This window comes from Petromyzon marinus, chromosome 65 (genome assembly GCF_048934315.1).
Source record: "Petromyzon marinus isolate PM22_M1 ecotype Great Lakes invasive population chromosome 65, UKy_Petmar_22M1.pri1.0, whole genome shotgun sequence".
Lineage (NCBI taxonomy): Eukaryota > Metazoa > Chordata > Hyperoartia > Petromyzontiformes > Petromyzontidae > Petromyzon > Petromyzon marinus.
In genome coordinates this window covers 8,468,869-8,491,467 of record NC_133731.1, presented here as the reverse complement: position 1 = coordinate 8,491,467, position 22,599 = coordinate 8,468,869, and the positions used below count along the sequence as shown (strand labels likewise).

Sequence of the window (22,599 nt, the reverse complement as noted above, 5' to 3'; positions counted from 1 at the left end):
CACTGAACTGCTAGTGAACCACCACTGAACCACCACTGAACCTTAGTGAACCACCACTGAACTGCGACTAAACCACTGAACCACACCTGAACTGCGACTAAACCACCACTGAACCACCACTGAACCTTAGTGAACCACCACTGAACTGCGACTAAACCACCACTGAACCACCACTGAACTGCTAGTGAACCACCACTGAACCACCACTGAACTGCTAGTGAACCACCACTGAACCACACCTGAACCACCACTGAACTGCTAGTGAACCACCACTGAACCCTAGTGAACCACCACTGAACTGCTAGTGAACCACCACTGAACCACCACTGAACCTTAGTGAACCACCACTGAACTGCTAGTGAACCACCACTGAACCACCACTAAACCACCACTGAACCACCACTGAACCACCACTGAACCACCACTGAACTGCGACTAAACCACCACTGAACCACCACTGAACCACCACTGAACTGCTAGTGAACTGCCATCAAACTGCCGATCCGGCGCTGAACCCCAGAGCCGATGCTCGCCAAGTCCATGGCAAGATGTAAACTGGTTACTGCTCGGTGAGCCCCACTAACCGGTTAGGTGAGCCCCGCTAACCGGCTCGACGAGCCCGCTAACCGGAAGAGCAAGACGGCGGAGACGGTAGCAGCGGGGACGGCAAAAGCCGTGACGGCACCGGCGCCACCATGCGGCGCTACAGCCAGATCTGGAACTTCTTCGAGTTGAACGCGGAGACACCGAACCGCGCCGACTGCAAGCTGTGTGGCGCCAAGGTGTCCCGGGGAGGGCGGCGCGCCTCCGACTACACCACCACCAACCTCATCAGCCACCTGTGGCTGCACCACAAGGTCGCCTACCAGGTGAGTCGGCGGCGTTGTACGGAATGTTAACTGCCTCGCCCTGGCGTCTTCCGGTTGTTCACTCCACATTTAGGATCAACGTCACACGTTTAGAGGAGTTGGCTGCTGCTGTGAATTCCCACACGATGATGATAGGCCACTTCGTTGAGCTGTTATCATTTGTGATGTCCGCGCCGCTTATGATAAAGAGCCGTATATAGCTTAACAAGTAGGCTTCTGAATATAAATCTGTCGTTAAACCCGCCACCACCCAACACAGCAATTAGTAACGTAAAACAAAACGTGCGACACTAAACGGTGTGTTGGAGCGTAAACCCACAACATTTACTTTTCGAGTTCTGTGTATAGCTCAGTGGGCCCTTACATGGTAAAATTTTAAAAACTGTTTAGTTTGTCGGTGCAGCTTGAGGCCATCATGTGAAGTGTAGAAGGCTCGCCGGATAGGCCCAGGTGTAATATGGGTTGACCTCCTGAGATGACTGACGGATGCACCACCTGCGCTCCCCCCCAATGTAGCAACACTTCCACACTATAAAATGATCAGCCACTTCGTTCAGCAATTCGGGATGGTCAGGTCACTTCTGATTTTTTTTTTTTAAAGCGACGGAGCTCAGTGGGGCCTTACCTGGTCAAATAAAAAGTTTTAGTTTCATCACATTGAAGCCACAGCCAGAACTATTGGCAGGCAATAAATACTTATCCTGGGAAGCCACAATAAGCCCGAGGACTCCTCCTCAGCAGGGTCTTGCCTTGGCTATTCATGTACGTGTACATGTTGAATTTCCTTCGCACCGTACGTAGCCAACCGTGGCTAATCGGAGGTGTGGGAGAAGGCAAGTGCTGTTAGCGAGTAGCAGCACCGATGAAGGCCGGCACACGAGGGGGTAGGTGGCAATGGTGGCCGCGAGCAGGCCGCCGGGTTCGTAGCACAGCGCGCTATCACCTAAACTACCGCTCCCCACTATTACCAATAACACACACACACAGACACACATGCGCACGTTCACACGCACGGCTAACGCCGGTAGCCCGGTGCGGGGGGGGGCGTGGTGGAATCGGCTCTAATGCCAGCGGAACGGCGGCGCCTGCCAGGAATACCGCAAGCGGCAGAAGGTGCACACAGCCCACGTGACTTCCTCCACTCACCCCCACCACCACCACGCCATCATCGGCGCCATCGCCGGGGGCGGCGTCATCATCGGCGACCCCGTCGGCAGCAGCGGCAGCAGCGGTAGCGCCGGCAGCGCCGACGACTTTCCAGCGCCCAAGCGGTGGTGCGTGGAGGCCGGAGAGGAGGCGCCGCCAGTGCTCGTCGGCGTGCCCAGCGGGGCCGGCGCGCCGGTGGGGGCCGGTGGCGCCGCCGGTGGCAGCGGCGCCGTCGACTACTTCTCGGCGTCGCCCAGCGTGCCGAGTGCGGTGGTGGCGGCGGCGGCCAATGGGAGCGAGGGAGGGCCCCACGACGGCCTCGTGGAGATGAAGTTCTGCATCAATGAGGTTGGTCAATTTGGGGGGGGGGGGAGGCTAGAGGCAGGATATGGTTAGCAACTTGTAGGATGGGAAGCAGACATGGAGGGTGAGTGGTGGAGATGTGATCAGGCATGATGTGGTGGTGGGGGGGTGGTGGTGTTCATGGTGGTGGTGGGGAAAAAACAACCCCCTACCTCGGGGGTGCCGGATGGTAACGCTGTGGTGGATGTGAGCAATGCCATGGAGGGATGGCAAAATTCCAATCAGCTATACCCTTCATGGTGCATTGTAGCCACCACAAGTGGCCAAATAGGGGCTCTGGACAGGTGCGAGGGGATGGTACCCCCACCTTCAATTCACCTACCCCTAAACTACATGAAAAATATCGTACTCAGTTTGTACTGAAAGCTCCGGGGGCACCGGCGTCTATGACGTCTCCTGGCCAAACCCCATTTGGCGGATCCAGAAGATTGAATCCTTACCCTCGGGGTTCCTCTAGAAACAGCAAAAAGTAGTTGCGGGTGGCCACGTGGAATATTTGAACGCTCACTGCGGAGAAGAAGCTGCCACTCGTCTGTCAGGAGCTGGACCGGTACTGCCTGGATTTCTGCGGTATTCAGGAGGTCTGGTAGACTGGCTCTGGCCCCAATCATCATGAGGGGTGGACAGTCCTCTACTAGGGGCAGGAGACTGCCAAGCAATAGGGAGTGGCTCTTGTGAATACAAGAATGAAGAGGGCATGGGAGTGTGGCGGGGAGGTGTGGAAAGCTGTAAGCCCCAGTCTCCTGTGGGCTCGCCTCCCCATTAACCAGAGGCAAGGAGTGGTGGAGGTGGTTGCTTATGCCCCCACTGAAGATCAGTGGAGGGATGCAGGCAAGGCCGATGAGTTAGATGCCTTTTATGACCTCCTGTCACAGGTGCCAGCTAAAGTGGCCCCTTGGGATAGAGTTATCCTGTTGGGTGACTTTCATGTCCGAGTTGGTCATGATGCTGGCACCTGGGCTGGAGTCATTGGAAGGCATGGGCCAGATCAGCCCAATGACAACAGTAGGAGGCTGCTCGACTTCTGTGCAGCCCATGGGCTCGAAATCACAAACACGCTGTTCCGTCATCGGCGCATCCACACAACATCATTGATTCCCCCCCGGCCCGAGAAATAACATCTGCTGTACTATATAATGACGGAACAGCGGATGCGGGCCCATGCCCTTGACACTAGTACCTCCCGTGGAGCGGATCTGCCCACTGACCATCGGCTTGTCATCTGTAAGATGCTCCTGCCATTCTTCCACTCCGGTGGTGGGTGTCCATCTAGGACCCTAGGTAAAACCACAGTGGCCTGGTCTCGGCTAGCTGATGAAAGTTGCAAGAATGTCATCACCGCTTGCCGCTGGGGTTGGCATCGTCCCCCACTCCTCCTGATGCCGTGGGGAAATGGGCAATGTTTAGGACTGTGGCTCATGCAGCTGCAATGGCTGCTTTGGGTACGCGGTCCAGACCTCCCCACAGACCCTGGCTGATGGAGGAGGAGGTGTTCCGGCTGGCTGAGAAAAAGCGACGGAACCGCTCCCACCGTCTATAGCATCCCATGTCGGAGAATGACGAGGATTACTGCAGCCTTCGCTCGGAGGTTCGGAGAGTCGTGCGGCGCACCAAGGATGAGTGTTTGTCGCTGGTTGCTGAGGAGAGTGCCCTAGGTAGCCTGGGATCACAAATCACTTTAACGCCATCAAAAATGTAACTTGCAGTGCCACACCTATCACCATCCTGAGGGTAAAGACAGGTGATCCGATTTCCAACCCCCAGGAACAGGTTTGAAAATTGGCCGAGCATTTATGTGTTGTCTTGGGGGACGGGAAATCCCTCAGCCTGGAAACATCATGGGGCAAAGTGGGGATGACCGTGCTGAGGCTGCCGTGTCTCAAATATTGGAAGGAGTCGCACCCTGTGAGTGGCTGACTGAAGTGTCATCTATTGAAGTACAGAAGGCGATCCATAGTCTGAGACCAGGAAGAGTGCCAGGCAGAGATGATCTCCCAAGCATAATATTGAGGGAGGGTGGCGTTTGTGTGCACTATATGACATAATAACTGTGTGGACCACTGGATGGGTTCCTCTTTACGAAGAGGGACCGCACAGACTGTAACAACTGCAGGGGTATCTCCCTTCTCAATGTGCCGGGAAAGGTCCTGACAAGGATTATTACATCGCCTTGCCAGACGCTTAGCTAATCCTCTTTATCCCCTATGGGACATAAGGCCACATGAGGAGAGGCTTGCGGAGCCCCAATATGATTTCAGGCCAGGGCGGTACTGCACAGATCCCACATTTTCTGTTAGTTTTCTACAGCAGAGGTGTAGGGAATTCCCTCAGGACCTACATCTCTGCTTTATTGACCTGGTCAAGGCCTGTGATACCATCAATAGGCCTGGGCTCTGGGTTGCTACTCGGCCGGAAGTCGGAGCCATTCCCTGTTCACCTTGGGGTGAACAGGGAATGGTAGTTTGAGAAACATTCCATGTCTGTACCAGCGGAATTTCTATCTGGTACAGATCAAATGGGAGGCTGATCGATGCCCGGCTGCGGTAGATGGATGGCTCCCTCTTGGTCAACCATGTAATGTATGTTGATAATCTTGTGATTGCCGCTCACTCAGAGGAGGAGTTGGAGGCGCTACTGCTGAACCTGGAGCGTGCCGCCAATCAGCCCCACCAAAGCTAAGCACCTGCCTGGGTATTTTGTACCATCAGACACTCAACCCCCTCAACTCCCCATTGGTGATGGGGCAGGAGTGGAGCGTTTTCCCTACCTGGGCAGTGTGCTTATGCTGTGAAACCTCCAGTTTGACAGCAGAGGTATCACTTCGAATCAGTCGGGTGGCATTATCTTTCCTCGGCTGCGTAATACTGGAAGCTACCTGGTCTGTCGCTCCACATGAAGCTTCGGGTCTTCTCGGCCACGGTTATGCCCTCCCTTCTCTACGCTTGCGAAACGTGGACCCCCCTTATTGGAACATCTTCACCGGTTAGAAACATTTAGGCTGGCCTGCCTACGATCCATCCTGGGTTTAACCAGGCTGGATTATGTGAGCTCACAAATCCTCGAAAGATGTGGACAAAGTCCCATCGGTGAACTCCTCCGGCAGGCAAGGCTGCGTTGGCAGGGTTATGTAGCCCGCATGCCCAGCCACCGCATGCCCAAACAGCTTTTGTTCGGCCGGATAGAGGGGGATAAACAGGCGCGGCACAGGCTAGAGAAAAGATGGAGTGATGTGGTGGAGCTGAGTGGACTTGCCAACGACTGGTAACAGCAGTGTCAAGATGGGCCTCTATGGAAGAGGCTCGTGATGGACAACGGAGGGCAGAGGAGTGACGCTGACAACAACGAGCGGAGCACCGGGGGGTTAAAACACTTCACGTGGCCTTAACGTATACATAGCCGTGGTGATGTCACCGCTACTTATGGGCGAATGCTGGTTGTTGTTGGTGATGGGGGTTGTAGTGGTGGTGGTGGTGATGGGTGGTGGAGGTGGTGGAGTTGGTTGTGGAAGTGGTTCTGGTGGTGATGCGGTGGTGGTGGTGGTTGTGGTGGTGCTGGAGTTGGTGGTGATGGTGGCATCTCCGGCTTTGGCCACAATAGCATCTGTGGTCTTCCCCCAGGTGCAGGGCAACGTAAGCAACGTCTCCATGGAAATACCCTTACAATTTCAACATCATCTGCAGCATCCGCAGCATCATCATCAGCAGCAGCAGCAGCAAAAGCGTCCGCAACTTAATCATCAGCCGCAGGTGCGTGGCCACACGCGGGGCCGTCCAACGGCGTCACCGAGAACGTCGTCAACGTCGGCGCCGGCGCCGGCGTTCGCCCCTTTCTGCGCGATGCGCGTCGTGCCCCTGGACTGCAAGATGGTGGAGATGGTGGCGCAGGACGGGCGCCCGCTCTCGTGCGTGCGCGACGCCGGCTTCCGCCGCCTGCTGGCGCACCTCTCTCCGGGCTACCGGCCCGGCTCGCCGACGCTGCTCGCCGAGCGGGTGGTGCCCGACGTCCTGGCGGCGCTGCGCGCCCGCCTGCTCTGCCTGCTGGGCGGCGCCCGCAGCGTGGCGCTGTCGGCCCGGACGCTGCGTGCCGGTGACGGGGAGCCCTGGCTCCTGACGGCGGCCCACTGGCGCTGCCGCCGCGTCGCCGGCGGCGGATCCGGGCAGCAGCAGCAGCAGCAGCAGCAGCGCCGGCGGCAGGGTTGCCGACGCCGCGCGCTGGTGCGCTGCGCGCCCACCGACTTCGCGCCGCCGCGCGCCACCGCCGTCGCCAAGGAGCTGCAGAAGGTGATCTTCTGGGGCGTGCGGCGCGTGTCCGTGCTGCTGGTGTGCGGCGGCGGCGGCGGCGGCGGCGATTTCACCGACGACGCGGAGGCTGTGGGGAGTGCGGAGGAGCTGGCGCGCGAGGCGTCCACCCTGGCGGCACTGCCCGCGGCGCCGTGCGCGTCGCACCTCCTGCGCGTCGCCGTCGCCCGCGGAGCGCTGGCGCTCGCGGCCACGGAGCGGCTGCTGCTGGTGCTGCGCGGGCGGCGTGCCGGCCGCGGAGACGCCGACTCGCGACGGCAACCCCCGCCCGCCGGCGCCCGCGCCACGGGCCTCGCCGGCGGGTGGACGAGCGCGTACCGGCTGCTGCGTTCCGCTTCGGCGCGCCGGCACAAGCAAGGCGGCGCCGGCGGCGCAACTGGCACGAACTGGACCTCTCTGCGTCTGTCGGCGAGCCAGGAGCGGCTGCTGCAGCTGCTGGCGCTGCTGCTGCGGCCTGTGGCGGAGGTGGCGCGGGAGCTGGCGCGCCCCGACGCCACGCTGGGCGCCGCCATCCCCCTGCTGCGCGTGCTGCTGCGCTCGCTGGCGGCGGCGGCGCGAGCGTCGTCCGGGGAGCGCCGGACGCCGGCCGCGGACGACGCTCGCGGCTCCGGCGGAGGCGGCGCCGTCGACGAGGACGAGGAGGAGGAGGGGGAGGGGGAGGAGGACGACGAGGGTCTTCGCGCGGGGCTGCTGGCGCCGCTGGGCCGCGCGCTCGAGGCCCTGGAGTCGTGCCGCTGCTCCGCGCTGGCCACCGTGCTCGATCCGCGCTTCAAGTGCGCCTTCTTCTCCAGCGATGGCGCCGCCGCCCGCGCCCGCGCCTGGCTCCTCGAGGACGCCGGCGTCGGCGGCGGCGACGACGACGACAACCGCGATGACGACGAACGCGGCGGCGCCGGGCATGGTGGAGCGGCGCGCGGTGGCGCCGGCGCCAGCGGCTCCTCTGAGATTTGGAGCCGCTTCGAGGAGGTGATCGCGGAGCACCGGCCGGCCGGCGCCCGCCTCTCCCCGGCGGAGGAGGTGACGGTGTACCTGCTGGAGCCGCCGGTGGAGCGCACGCGGTGCCCGCACGCCTGGTGGGGCGCGGGCGATGGTGCCGAGGACACCGCCGGCACCGCCACCGGCGCTGTTTCCGCCGGTGGCGACGGCGATTGCGGCGGCGGCGGCTCCAGGTTCCCCCGTTTGGGCCGTCTGGCTCGGCGGTTGTTGGCGGCGCCGCCGACTTGCGGTTGCGGCGACGGCGACGGCGAGGAGGACGACGGCGGCAGTGTTGGTGATTGTGGCGACGGTGGCGGAGATGGCGGCGACGGTGGCGACTGCGTGTGGGGTCAGCGAGTGCCGCGGTCTTGGCACGGCGAGCTCGGAGCGGCGCTACTGGTGATCCGGCACGGGCTGCCCGCCGTGGACTACGCCTACTGAGTCGGACGGAGCGCGCCGTTGCCCGACATCGAGAACCCGGCACCGGTCTCAGAACCCCGCGGTTTTTGCCGCCTTTTGGCGAGGCCGGCTTCGCCAAAACGTGTTCACGGCTCTGGCTCTGTTTCGGCTCAACGGCACGCTGAAAAAGCCACCCGCAGCCGTGCCAGCCGCCACGCTGGCTTGGCTCGGATGCTGTGCCAGTGGGAAAAGTGGAAATCAGACCAAACCAAATATTCACCCGCTATGTAGCAGCTCAGTGGGGCCTTACCTGGTATAAGAAAAATGTAATCGTTTTAACTGTACTGCTATTCAACCGGTTTCAACGGGCGTGGGGGGAGTCATTCAAAAGCTTGGCGATTTATTTTTATCCATACAATTGCAGTGGTGGTGTTTTTTGAGTTTTTGTTTAGTTTTACCCGTGCCACCTTATTAATATAAGTAATGAGCTAATCTTCCCGGTGCTGCTTATGCGATCTAACGTATACAATGGCACGGCAGCATTGACGGCTTGAAAATAATACAACGGATAAGCCTAACTTTTGACGTCCTCTGGTCTAACACCATTGGAGACGAGGCTCAAAAGAAAGCTGTCTCTGGTGTGGACCAATCAGTTTCAAGGACGATGCATATATTATCAGAGTGTGTTTTGTTTGCATTCTGACCACAAGCATTGTGGTTAATGCAGACATGATTCCTCGTAAAAGGTTTCAGTTTGGTGTTTTAACATATTCACACAACTGTTTTGTTGCCAGAAAAAAGGGGAAAAACCTATTATCATAGGCCTAACTTATCCGTGTGCATCTCTTCTGACAGCAGCTGTTCACAGTTACCTCCGTAACCTACTTTTTAACGTTGATCTAGCTATCGTTATTGTATTATTGATTTTTATATATATGACAGCAATTGTAATACATATTTACAGCCCTTTGTCGTTCCACTGCTTGGATGATGGTCTCCCCCACCACTGTCTGGATGTGAATTGGGGGTTGGGGGGAGGTTTGACCATACTTCACCGAGCCAGTCGGTGAGGATTGGTGGAGCCAGGAGTTGGAGGGAGAACCGGCCCGTGGCTGGGAATGGAACATGGGCGTTACCGGTTCGCGTAGCGGCAGTGCGCTCACCACTTCGCGACCGCTACGCCCGCTCAACGTAGGTTACGGCTGTATTGTGAAATTTTATGGACGTTACAAAAAAATACAAAGATTCCCCGTATCGCCTGAACAGGCTGTTGGGGAAAGTGCTGTTAGCGAGCAGCAGCACCTATGAAGGCCGGCACGGCAGACGAAGGGGTGGGTGGCCAGCACCACGCTCGGCCACCTTTGTCTTCCTGTTGGTCGTGCTTAAATACCGCACCAGAAACATTACTCATTTTAGGCTGAGTCTACCCTAGAGGAGTCCCAGGACCAGTTCAAATAACCCTGACTGGTGTTGGCCATGAGCGGGAATTGAACTCGGATTGCCGGGTTCGATGATAAGCTATGTTGCTCTGAAAAAGGGCTATATAGCTCAGTGGGCCTTGCCTGGTAAAATAAAAAATAGTTTAGTAGTGCAGCGCTCACCACTACACGACCACTCGCCAATATTACACAGTCACGCATGCATTTGTTCTGTGAAAAACATGGCAGAAAACCTGTGAAGGGAGCCTTTGAGACTCCGCGAGGCTTTTCGGGGCAAACGGGCGTCACGACATTGATGAATGCACGACGCCCCCCTCCAGGATTAACAATGGGTCGGTCAAGTTTTATTTCACTACTTTGTAACACGCAAGCCTGTCGTGGAACTTAACATTTCGCAAGCAAACCAAGAGCCGTTCCGTAAGCAGTACGCACGTTCTGGTGCCACTCGCTGTGCCCGCTTGGGAAAGGCCTCGGAGTCATCTGGGATGGAATCCCTCCTCTCCATCTGGTCGCTGACCGGGAATCTCATTCTACTCTTGGCCGAGCCCTCTGCACCTATGCCTCTAGTACTGTGACTCTGTGGATTGATTGGCACCTAATACTCACCTACTGACTCATCCGCTCGGGATCTTCTCTGCGTGAGTGCCTCGAGTACTGTGACTACGTGGATCGAGTGGCACTCCGCAACTCGCCTCTCCGGCTACCCACTCAGCTACGCACTCAAAGCTCCCTCTTCCACGACGTCCCGACACCGGGGGCTTGGCTCTCCCAAAACACGACCGGTGTGCTGTACTAGTGACGAATTGGCCACGTTCTGTTTACGTGACAACCCTTACGAGTTGGCTGTGTCGGGTGGTGGCGGGGTTTAGCGACACGTTTATACAGTGAGGGGAAGAAGTATTTGATCCCCTGCTGATTTTGTACGTTTGCCCACTGACATAGAAATGATCAGTCTATAATTTTAATGGTAGGTTTATTTGAACAGTGAGAGACAGAATAACAACAAAATCCAGAAAAACGCATGTCAAAAATTGTATAAATTGATTTGCATTTTAATGAGGGAAATAAGTATTTGACCCCCTCTCAATCAGAACGATTTTTGGCTCCCAGGTGTCTTTTATACAGGTAACGAGCTGAGATTAGGAGCACACTCTTAAAGGGAGTGCTCCTAATCTCAGCTTGTTACCTGTATAAAAGACACCTGTCCACAGAAGCAATCAATCAATCAGATTCCAAACTCTCCACCATGGCCAAGACCGAAGAGCTCTCCAAGGATGTCAGGGACAAGATTGTAGACCTACACAAGGCTGGAATGGGCTATAAGACCATTGCCAAGCAGCTTGGTGAGAAGGTAACAACAGTTGGTGCGATTATTCGCAAATGGAAGAAACACAAGAACTGTCAATCTCCCTCGGCCTGAGGCTTCATGCAAGATCTCACCTCGTGGAGTTGCAATGATCATGAGAACGGTGAGGAATTAGCCCAGAACTACACGGGAGGATCTTGTCAATGATCTCAAGGCAGCTGGGACCATAGTCACCAAGAAAACAATTGGTAACACTACACCGTGAAGGACTGAAATCCTGCAGCGCCCACAAGGTCTCCCTGCTCAAGAAAGCATATATACATGCCCGTCTGAAGTTTGCCAATGAACAGCTGAATGATTCAGAGGACAACTGGGTGAAAGTGTTGTGGTCAGATGAGACCAAAATGGAGCTCTTTGGCATCAACTCAACTCGCCGTGTTTGGAGGAGGAGGAATGCTGCCTATGACCCCAAGAACACCATCCCCACCGTCACATAGAGGTGGAAACATTATGCTTTGGGGGTGTTTTTCTGCTCAGGGGACAGGATAACTTCACCGTCAAATCTTGGGTGAGAACCTCCTTCCCTCAGCCAGGGCATTGAAAATGGGTCGTGGATGGGTATTCCAGCATGACAATGACCCAAACACACGGCCAAGGCAACAAAGGAGTGGCTCAAGAAGAAGCACATTAAGGTCCTGGAGTGGCCTAGCCAGTCTCCAGACCTTAATCCCATAGAAAATCTGTGGAGGGAGCTGAGCGTCAGTCTCGAAACCTTAATGACTTGGAGAAGATCTGCAAAGAGTGGGACAAAATCCCTCCTGAGATGTGTGCAAACCTGGTGGCCAACTACAAGAAACGTCTGACCTCTGTGATTGCCAACAAGGGTTTTGCCACCAAGTACTAAGTCATGTTTTGCAGAGGGGTCAAATACTTATTTCCCTCATTAAAATGCAAATCAATTTATGACATTTTTGACATGCGTTTTTCTGGATTTTGTTATTCTGTCTCTCATTGTGTTCAAATAAACCTACCATTAAAATTATAGACTGATCATTTCTTTGTCAGTGGGCAAACGTTCAAAATCAGCAGGGGATCAAAAACTTTTTTCCCTCGCTGTATATTTACGCGCTCTAACCCAAACAAAACCTCTTCCAAATATACAGCAGGTGTCAGGCTCCGGATTGAACCCACGACCTCCTGTATACCATGCGAGGTAGTTAACATCTCGCCACCTTGGTGCCCACTAACCTGTGCCCCTATACCACGACTGTCTTGACTGCGATCCATGTCTCAGCTCTGTAGAGCACCCAGTAAACATTGAGGAATTATCTCAACTCACAGCGACTTCAGTTTAGCAGCAAGACCTTGATGATAACAATCCTGAGTGTTGTGGCACCCTAATACACGCACTCACGCATATATATATAAATAATAGACAATTTATATAATCGGAAATGTATGATCTGTATATTCCATTTTCTAGTACAACATCGAGTGTTGTCATGTCACATGGATATGGACACGAGCAGATAAACTAAAACTACGGTAAACTTTATTTTTCCAGGTAAGTCCCACTGAGTTCTGTAGCTCTTTTTCAGAAGCGACCTGGCCATCACAAATGTTGATACCTCAACGAAGTGGCTTATCATCATCATCATCATCATCGTGTGGAAGTGTATGACCGCAGCCAAATACACAAACGCGTGACGTTGAGTCTAAATGTGGAAGGAAAAACCGGACCACGGGGAGAGAGAGAGACGTGCAAACTCCAAATATACAGCAGGCATCGTTAGGGTCGGGATCAAACCCACGACCTCCTGCACACCAGGCGAGGGAGTTAACATCTCCAAGCCACCGTGGCGCTCTGGAGGTGGACGGGAGGAGGTTCTTCTCGTTCAGCGGCTAGTTTTGTCCTGCGAGCGCTGTGGGTTTTGTTTTTGTCTCCCCAGATTCTGTGAAGTAAAAACGCTTCGATCAGTCACAGTTGGCTACGTACGGTGTGGAAGAAGTGCACCGTACATGCGTACGTCCATCATCGTGGCCGCTTTTCTCCGGGGCCGAGTCCCGAACAGCAACGTAACGTGACACTCGGGTTCCGTTCAGATCTATACCGGAGCTGTCGTGACCCCACCCCCCGTTACGCACAGACAGATGGGTACAAAGACAAAGATCCCACGTATAGCCTGAACAGACTTTTGCGGCAAGTGCTGTTTGCAAGTAGCAGCGCCTATGAAGGCCGTCATTGTACACAAGGGGGTCGGTGGCCAGCAACCACGCCTGGCCACCTTTGTCTCCCCAGTGGCGATGTTTACTACACACCGCACCAGATACTCATTTGAGACTGAGTCGACCTAGGGGAGGCCCAGGACCGGTTCAGATAATCGTCACTGGTGTTAGCCGTGAGCGGGAATCGAACTGGGGTCGCCAGTTTCATGGCGCAGCGCGCTAACCGCTGCACTTCCACTCCTAACACATGCACAAAGACAGATCCCCCCACATAGCCTTAACGGACTGTTGAATCAAGTGCTGTTAGCGAGCACCCTACACACAAATACACACCAATATCCGCCATTCACCACAAAGCGACGGTGACGTCGTGGCGCTTGTGTGCCAGGCCAGGTGCACTTTGAGGCCACGTGAAGTGTGGAAGGCTCGCTGAGAGGAGGTGACGGGACAGACCCAGCAGGTGCCATGGGTTCACTGATTGAGATGGCGGGCCGACTGTCTCAACTTGCCGCATTTTAGCCGCCTGGTGCGCCGCTCGTTGTTGTGAGCGTCGCTCCTCCACCCTCCGTTGTCATTGGAGGGACGACTGCCTCCAACTGCCCATTAGCGTCCTTCACGAGCCTCCTCCACAGAGGCCGATCTTGACACCGCTGGTACCAGTCGTCGGCAAGTCCACTCAGCTCCACGCCCTCCTGTGCCACATCACCCCATCTCTTCTCCAGCCCGTGTCGTGCCAATTTAAACGGGCACACACACAGACACACGACACAGCGATAATGATTTTCTACAGGGCAAGCACGCTAAGGGCAACACAACTTTTACGCGAGGGGTTCCGGTTCACGTCAGTCTGTCTAAATGAGAGCCATCGCGGTCCCACGTCACGCACAGATGGACGGACGGACGAACAAACGGACGGACGGACAAACGGACGGACGGAGCTAATGTGGTTGAGCCTCCGCGTCGCCGTTGACGACAGACAGGCTGCTGACGAGCCGCTGCAGATCCCCAGGCTCCAGCCCAACCTCCTCCGGCGGCCCATCCACTAAACCTCCACCCAGCTTGTCCCGGAGGCCGCGGCTCTCCTCCATCTCGCGCCGCGCCTCGTTGATCAGCACCCCCATGGGGGCCGCGTAGTCCGGATCCCGGCCCTCGCCGGTGGAGGAGGAGGTAGCCCCGAGGTCCTGGTAGTCCGGGTAGAGAGAACCCCTCCGCCGATGGACTATCGAGTTGTCCACCATGCTGTCGATATCGTCTGGAGCTGCAGGAAAAGGGACGATGTATGTGTGTGTATGTTGAACTCCTTTCGCACCATGCATAGCCAATTGTCCTAATCAGATGTGTGGGGGAAGGAGAAACAAACTCAACACAAAAATCAATTCTAAAGAAATCAGTTTTCAATCTGGGTCTTTGTGTGAGTCGATGGGTCTCTGTGTGAGTCACTGGTGACCAGGCTGAGACCGCTAACTCATTGCACTTGAGAATCTCCATGGTTGGGGCTGAAACCCAGAGTGGGACCCAGGCTCTTAGTGTTGCGGGCTCAGCAGCATCAGCGGCTACCGCCCCATTTCTCTTCTCCACGATTTCTCCAGACTCTCCGAATGCCTGGTAAGGTCTCGTCTTTCCCACTACTCATGTTCTAACTCTCTCTACCCCCAATTCCAATCTGGTGTTCGTCTCTCTCCACCGAAACGGCTCTTCACTTCACAGTCACCTGGCTAACTCTGCTCACGCTGGCCTATCCTGGCTGCACACTTGGGGGTGGTGACGGTGCCTTTGCAACTGCGACACCTAACCTCTGGAACTCCTTGCTCCTTCGAGGTCAAAGGGACTTCCCAGACACTGACAAATCTTAAAATCTCTGCGGAGAACGTATCGGCTTAACATAGCTCTCTTGAGCTCTTTTCAAACGTCTGCGTCACTTCTTCTTTACTTGGTTGTTAACTATTTTCTGCCTTTCCACGCAAAGCGCCCTGAGAACGATTGTTTTAGGGCGCTATATTCATTTAAATTATTATTTTACTCCTCGACCCGTCCTCAGCTTTTGACACGGTTGACCACCCCCTACTCTCTCTTCTCTCGGCATCTGCTGCGGCACACCGCTCTCCTGGCGACAGTCCGATCTCTCTCTCCGAGCGCCTCTGCGGTCTCATTCAATCATTGCTACTTCCCCTTCCGCAGCACCCCCTCCCTCCCGTACACTGTCAGTGTTCCGCAATGGGCTGTTCTTGGTTCCCTAAATTGTATCTCTCCATCTCACCACTTGCAACGTTTCCTTTTCTTCGCCGAACTTTCCCCCAGTCGCCTCTTCACGGACGGCATCCAGAATGATCTCCTTTCCCCCCGACTTCGCCTCTCGCGGCCTGCCTCATCGCTCTGTCCAATCTGGGGTGTCACGTGTCTCTCTCCGTCGACCCTTCGAAAAACTCAAATTCTCTTTTTCCCCGAACTCCCGTTCCTCTCCTCCATTCTCTTTCCCCTCCTTTTTCCAATTCCCCTCATTCCTCAGCCCGCAGCCTTCCTTGGTATCATCTTTGACTCTCCCCTCACCGATCGCAACTCCGCCACTACCCCTGCTTACCGGTTCCACCTCTGCTGCGAACTCCTCATCCATTCCCTTATCCGTACCCATCTGGATTACCGCAACTCTCTTACCCTCGGTCTCCCCATTTACTCTTTTAACCCTCTTCAACAAATCCCCAACAACTCTGCTCGGATAAAATTCAACCATTCGCTATAATTCCCATACCCCGACCTGCCTCGTGCAACTGCACCTGCTCCCTGTCTCCTACCGCTGCCTGTTCAAATTCCTCACCCTGGTCTACACAGATCCCTGCGTGGCCCAGCCCCACCGCATCTTGCCACTCTTGTATCTTTCTGCGTCGTCTTCTCGCCCTCCACGTCTCTCTCTCTGTGCCTCCTCCTTGCGCTCAATCCACGCTCTCTCTCTCTCCTATCCCACCCCCTTCACTGGAACAAACTTCCCCCTCCACATCACCTGCACTCACTGTTTCCGCTCCTCACTCAACTCACGGTTCCCCAGATGCACGGGCAGGGAAACTCACCACCGTCCTCGTCGTAGTCCTCGTCGCTGGGCATCAGCTCGCTCATCTCGGCCCTGACGAGGTCATCGAGGAGGTTGGGGAGGGTGAAGACGTCGTTGCCGTCGTCCACGGCCGCCTCGAAGATCCTCTCCACCGCCTCGTCGTCGTCGCCGTCGTCGCGAGGGAAGAGCACCGCGTAATCCTCGTCGGGAGCCTCCACAAACACGTCGTCACCCTCGTAGCCGCCCTCCGTCGCCGTGCCGCCGCCCTCCGTCGTGTCACCACCCTCCGTCAGTGCGGCGCCACCCTCCGTCGCCATGCCGCCGCCCTCCGTCGCCGTGGCGCCACCCTCCGTCACTGCGATGCCACCCTCCGTCACTGCGGCGCCACCCTCCATCACTGCGGTGCCACCCTCCATCGCCGCGATGCCACCCTCCATCGCCGCGATGCCACCCTCCGTCGCGTCACCACCCTCCGTCAGGGCGGCACCACCCTCCGTCAGGGCGGCACCACCCTCCGTCAGGGCGGCGCCACCCTCCGTCAGGGCGGCGCCACCCTCCATCGCCGCGATGCCACCCTCCGTCAGTACGGTGCCACCCTCCGTCACTGCGTCACCACCCTCCGTCACTGTGTCACCACCCTCCGTCAGGGCGGCGCCACCCTCCGTCAGTGCGATGCCACCCTCCGTTGGCGCGGTGCCACCCTGCGGAGGGGAGGGGAATGACTTATCCAGCCACTGTCGCATCTTCAAGGCCCTGGCTTCTGCCAGGTTTTCGCTACGCTCTGTTGACAGGGGGTGAGGGGGGTTCCATCCTTTCTGAGGCGTTGGGCTACAAACAGTGCTCTGTGTCATGTGAATCGGCGTCACGCGTTTAAAAATAACAATTCCATTTATTTCGCGCTTTTCATCAAGGATCTCGAAAACGCTGTATCGGACACAGCTGCAGCAGACAGCATCAACATAATTATATTAGAAATACATCCTAAGAATCCATTTACCAAATGAACTAAAAGTTTAACAAGCGGAAGCGTCTAAGTAGGTTTTAGGACGCATTTTTTAAATGTTTACCGACTCTCAGAGAGATATTTTCTGATACCTCGTGGAAGATCTTTCCGAAGCCTGGGCGCTACACGGGGAACAATGTCATGGTCCCCCATAGGCCGAATAAGCCTCGACCTGGGAATGCAGAGAGAAGATCTGCCCCACATCTTAGGGACCTTGAGGGGGATGTATGGGTGCAGCACATAAATTATGTAGGCTGGGTAAGATAGTTCACTGCTTTGTAAGTTAATAGGATTTTAAACTGGAAACTGTGAAACTGGAAGCCAGTGCAGGGAGGCCAACACGGGCGTAATATGATGTGAAGAAGGTGTTCTGCTTTACACCCTAGCAGCCGCATTCTGAACATGCTGCAAATTTAGAGTATGTGGCTATTGCAATACATTTCCACGTGATGATGATGATAAGCCACTTGGTTAAGCTCTTATTTATAATGCCCAGGTCACTTCTGAAAAAATAAAAATTAAATGTTTTAATAGTTTAGTTTATTTGGAAAGCATTGGCCTGGTTTTAACTGCAGTGGTTTGGACCAGACTGGTTTGGACCGGACTGGTTTGGACTGCAGCTGGTTTGGGCTGGACTGGGCTAGTTTGGGCTGGACTGGTCTGAACTGGTCTGGACTATGGACTGGACTAGACTAGTTTGGACTGGTCTGGACTATGGACTGGTCTGGACTATGGACTGGACTAGACTAGTTTGGACTGGACTAGACTAGTTTGGACTGGTCTGGACTATGGACTGCACTAGATTAGTTTGGACTGGGCTGGACTAGTTTGGGTTGGACTGGACTGATCTGGGCTGGACTGGACTTGTCTGAACTGGGCTGGACTATGGACTGGACTAGACTAGTTTTGACTGGACTAGACTAGTTTGGACTGGGCTGGGCTAAGCTAAGCAGGGTCACACCTTGTCCACCTTACGGAGTCGCTGCGGCGTGGCACTCACCACGAGCCCCACAGAGTCCGCTCCGTTGTGGAACGAGCCAGGGACGTCAGGCTCCTTCCACTGCTGCTGCGGTGACATCGTCTGTGAAGGCATCAGCGTCATCATCATCATTGGACGGTAGTGGTGGATGAGGTGGTAGATGAGGTGGGGGGAGTAGTGAGGGAGATGAAGACACACTTGGGTGTGTGAGTTCATGCACAACAACAACAGCAGCCAGTCGCTATGAGGTAGCGGTGACGTCACCACAGCGCTCGTGCCAGGCACGGGTGTCGTGGTGGTGGCCAGGAGATGTTAACTCCCTCGCCTGGTCTACAGGAGGTCGTGGTTTCGATCCCGACCCTGACGCCTGCTGCTGTATATTTGGAGTTTGCGTGTCTCTCATCATCATCATCACGGTTGCCAGGAGATGTTAACTCCCTCGCCTGGTATACAGGAGGTCATGGGTTCGATCCTGACCCTAACGCCTGCTGCTGCTGTATATTTGGAGTTTGCGGTGTCTCTCTCCCCGTGGTCGCGTGGATTTTTCTCCGAGTCCTCCGGTTTTCCCCTCCACATCTAGAATCAAGGTCACGCGTTTAGAGTATTTGGCTACTGCTAAAAATGTTAACGTGATGATGATGATGTTTTTCCAATTTCGTTGAGCCATAATTTGTGATAGGTAGCTTCTGAAAAAGAGCTAAGTAGCTCAATAGTGGGGCTTTAGCTGGTAAAAAAAAATGTTTTCATAGTTTAATCGTTTTTAATCTCTCGGGTTTAAAAATGTGGACTGGCAAACGCAAGAAGCGCACTCGTGACAAACTCTGACGGCCACGTGGAATTTACCGTACAGATTATCATCGCGACTGCACAAACAGCGGTCGTTGATATCCAGGATGTGAATCTTTAAAAGTCTCCGGAACATGGCCAAAGCAAAAACAGAGTCCAGGGGTGGTCCAGGTGTCGCGTGATCATCACCAAATTAAAAATTAGAGCCCTCACAATTATGTTTTATTTCCTTTGCTTATTCATTTCTGGCTTTGACACAAACATGATTTAAGTATACAAAATATTAAATAGATTATTTAAGTATACAAAATATTAAATAGATTACAAATATTAAGTATACAAAAATATTAAATTTTTGATAATTAAATGGAGGGGGGGTCACAAGTCATCCTGACACCCTGGTACAGTTCAACTATGTTTTGGTTTGGATAAATACATTTACAAATCGTTCTTGCGACACGAGACTGGGGTCAAAAATAATACAACAAGCATTGGTTGGCCATGAGAAAGTGTGCCCCCTCACCCTGAGAGACAGATCCAGGGATTGAACTCATCGTATCAATGCCCTCATAAATACACGCGTCTTGTCAATGTACCAATGCCCTTATCAATGCACCAATGCCCTTATCAATGCAAAAAAACCCTTATCAATACACCAATGCCATTACAAATGCACCAATGTCCTTATCAATACCCCAACGCCCTTATCAATGCACTATTGCCCTTATCAATGCACCAATGCCCTGTCAATACCCCAACGCCATTATCAATGCACCAATGCCGTTATCAATGGACCAATGCCCATATCAATGCACCAATGCCCTGTCAATACCCCAGCGCCCTTATCAATGCCCCAACGCCCTTATCAATGCACCAATGCCCTGTCAATACCCCAACGCCCTTATCAATGCACCAATGCCCTTATCAATGCACCAATTCCCTTATCAATGCACCAATGCCCTGTCAATACCCCAGCGCCCTTATCAATGCACCAATGCCCTGTCAATAACCCAGCGCCATTATGAATGCACCAATGCCCTGTCAATACCCCAACGCCCTTATCAATGCACCAATGCCCTGTCAATGCACCAATGTCCTGTCAATACCCCAATGCCCTGTCAATACCCCAATACCCTTATCAATGCCCCAACGCCCTTATCAATGCACCAATGCCCTGTCAATACCCCAACGCCCTTATCAATGCACCAATGCCCTGTCAATACCCCAGCGCCCTTATCAATGCACCAATGCCCTGTCAATACCCCAGCGCCCCCATCCATGCCCCCAGGCGCACCTGTGAGCGGGCGGTGTCGTCTCGAGTGCTTGGCTCAGGAGCGGCGTGGAGGAGGAGAGGGAAGAGGACGCAGAAGAGAGGAGAGAGATACATGATGGTGTGATGTGGGTGATGGTGTGATGTGGGTGATGTGGGTGATGTGGGTGATGGTGTGATGTGGGTGATGGTGTGATGTGGGTGATGTGATGGTGTGATGTGGGTGATGGTGTGATGTGGGTGATGTGGGTGATGGTGTGATGTGGGTGATGTTGTGATGTGGGTGATGGTGTGATGTGGGTGATATTGGTGTTATGATGTGGGTGATGGTGTGATGTGGGTGATGTTAGTGATGTGGGTGATGTTGTGATGTGGGTGATGTGATGGTGTGATGTGGGTGATGTTGTGATGTGGGTGATGTGATGTTGGTGATGTGGGTGATGTTGTGATGTGGGTGATGGTGTGATGTGGGTGATATTGGTGATGTTGTGATGTGGGTGATGTTGGTGATGGTGTGATGTGGGTGATGGTGTGATGTGGGTGATGTGATGGTGTGATGTGGGTGATGTGATGTGGGTGATGGTGTGATGTGGGTGATATTGGTGATGTTGTGATGTGGGTGATGTTGCGATGTTGGTGATGTGGGTGATGGTGTGATGTTGGTGATGTGGGTGATGGTGGTGATGGTGCTGGTAATTGTGTTGATGTTGGTGTTTGATGACGGTGATGTTAATGTCGGGAATGTTGGTGGTGATTGTGGTGATATTTAGTGATTATAATGGTGATGTAATGTTTATTTTGGCTACGTCAATTGTGATAATATAAATGAAGATGGTGATGTTGGTTGTGATATTACTGATGGTGATATTGATCGTGATTATATTGATGCTGATGCAGTTCGCTGATGACGCTGTTGCTGATATTGTGGATGTTGCTGATGATGCTGATGATGATGTCGCTGATGATGTTGCTGATGATATCGATGATGTCGCTGATGTTGCTGATGATGATATCGCTGATGATGATATTGCTGATGATGCTGATGATGATGTTGTTGCTGATGATGATATCGCTGATGATGATACCGCTGATGATGTTGTTGCTGATGATGATATTCCTGATGATGATGTTGTTGCTGATGATGAGGATGCGGCTGCTGATGTGAGGAGGAGCTGAGCCCAGGACCAACAGCAGCAGCGAAAGAGGGAGGGCCAACAGGAATCGATCCACACATTCCCTGATTTGGATACCAACCTATCAATTCCAATTCTTTCCAATGGCAAATAATTTTCCTATGCTGAACCGATTCATAAAAAGAGAATATATAACGATTACTCAAGATTAGATTCCACCTCCGCTGGATTCCAACGCTGTAGCTTCAATTGCGCAGTCGATTCCACTGCGCATCAATTCCGGTGTTTCGATTTCGCTGGGTATTTACGATCTCATCGATTCCACCAATCACCACCGCCAGCTGCAGCATCACCGCCACCCGTGGCTCATCCACTGCTGGATGCAGGCGAATGATCTTCAGGAATGCGTTCGGTTCGCACGGCCATGAATCCGATTCAATTGGACATCGAATCCGTGGTTTCTAATCGTAATGTTGGTAATCAGAAGATGCGCACTGCAGGATGAATACAATGAGCTGTGAAGCTCTGCGCTCCCACGTGGTTAAATCAAGGATGTGAATCACTAGAGACTGAATTCTAGATTTGAAGCTTTCGTGAGGCTGCAAGGATTCATACTGTTTGTTTTTTTTTCGGTAAAGTCACGTAGGTACAAATTTTAATAAATGATAACGACTAAAGTAAATCACGACGTTTCGGAGGCAACACAAGCTTCCTTCATCAGGTGTAAAAAAAAGGGCACAGCAAAATAACTGAAGAGAGAGAGCTATTTGTGGTGATAGACTGTTATATAGGGTAAGAGGAGGGAGAGGAGCCAGGAAGGTAAAACTAAAGAAGAGCATCGGAGCTACGGATGGGGGGGTGGACGCGGGGCAGGGGAGAGTATCGGTTGAGGTTTAACATGGTTAATCACATCTTTCCAATGATTGCTCAATTTGAATCCATCTTCTCCGTTGAAGCTATGTCTATGTTTGTATATCTGTATGGCTTCATGGACAAATCTTTGGTGGTATCCAGACGGCTTGCAGAGTACCTTGGTATCGGAGAAAACAATATCATGATAACCCACAGCGTTCTAACAGTGATCAGCTACGGCAGAAGAATTCGTTCTTCCGTGTTTCAAATCTGATTTGTGCCCGCGAAATCGGTCAGAAATATGTCGTTTCGTGATTCTACTAACAGCCTAACGACAAAAACCAACAAGATCATCACTAGTTCGACTTCCCTAATCGAACCAACCAAACGTCCATCCCTAAAACCCTCGGCTGCAAGACCTCCCAGATTATATGGTATTCCCAAGATCCATAAAGAAGGTACCCCACTACGGCCCATCGTGTCCACGATCAACTCTCCTACCTACAAGCTAG

At 53.8% G+C, this 22,599-nt stretch overlaps 2 protein-coding genes across 3 annotated transcripts; one reads left to right on the top strand and one right to left on the bottom strand.

The window, feature by feature from the left end:
- Positions 1-617: 617 nt before the first annotated feature.
- On the top strand, positions 618-9,019 carry LOC116956378 (uncharacterized). Its single transcript, XM_076054347.1, has 3 exons — positions 618-869; positions 1,962-2,363; positions 5,996-9,019. Exons 1-3 carry the CDS (start codon positions 696-698, stop codon positions 8,090-8,092), a joined length of 2,673 nt encoding a protein of 890 aa, XP_075910462.1. The 5' UTR covers positions 618-695; the 3' UTR covers positions 8,093-9,019.
- A 792-nt stretch (positions 9,020-9,811) lies between these two features.
- On the bottom strand, positions 9,812-21,314 carry LOC116956380 (uncharacterized). Of its 2 annotated transcripts, none has more exons than XM_032977960.2 (4): positions 20,127-21,314; positions 18,029-18,148; positions 16,084-16,765; positions 9,812-14,279 (listed from the first exon to the last, which is right to left on the bottom strand). In XM_032977960.2, exons 1-4 carry the CDS (start codon positions 20,217-20,219, stop codon positions 13,960-13,962), a joined length of 1,215 nt encoding a protein of 404 aa, XP_032833851.2. In that variant the 5' UTR covers positions 20,220-21,314; the 3' UTR covers positions 9,812-13,959. The 2 variants fall into 2 exon arrangements, with proteins under 2 accessions (XP_032833851.2, XP_032833852.2); XM_032977961.2 differs by having other exon boundaries at positions 18,068-18,148.
- Between the last annotated feature and the right edge of the window lie 1,285 nt (positions 21,315-22,599).

Bases quoted from the DNA above. Each gene is read 5' to 3' on its own strand.
- LOC116956378 (XM_076054347.1), top strand. From the start codon at position 696: ATGCGGCGCTACAGCCAGATCTGGAACTTCTTCGAGTTGAACGCGGAG. The intron at 870-1,961 runs GTGAGTCGGCGG...GGCGCCTGCCAG, and splicing joins ACCACAAGGTCGCCTACCAG to GAATACCGCAAGCGGCAGAA. The intron at 2,364-5,995 runs GTTGGTCAATTT...GTCTTCCCCCAG, and splicing joins TGAAGTTCTGCATCAATGAG to GTGCAGGGCAACGTAAGCAA.
- LOC116956380 (XM_032977960.2), bottom strand. From the start codon at position 20,219: ATGTATCTCTCTCCTCTCTTCTGCGTCCTCTTCCCTCTCCTCCTCCAC. The intron at 18,149-20,126 runs GTGCGCCTGGGG...ATGCCTTCACAG, and splicing joins ACGACACCGCCCGCTCACAG to ACGATGTCACCGCAGCAGCA. The intron at 14,280-16,083 runs GTGAGTTTCCCT...CTTTTCCTGCAG, and splicing joins GGACTACGACGAGGACGGTG to CTCCAGACGATATCGACAGC.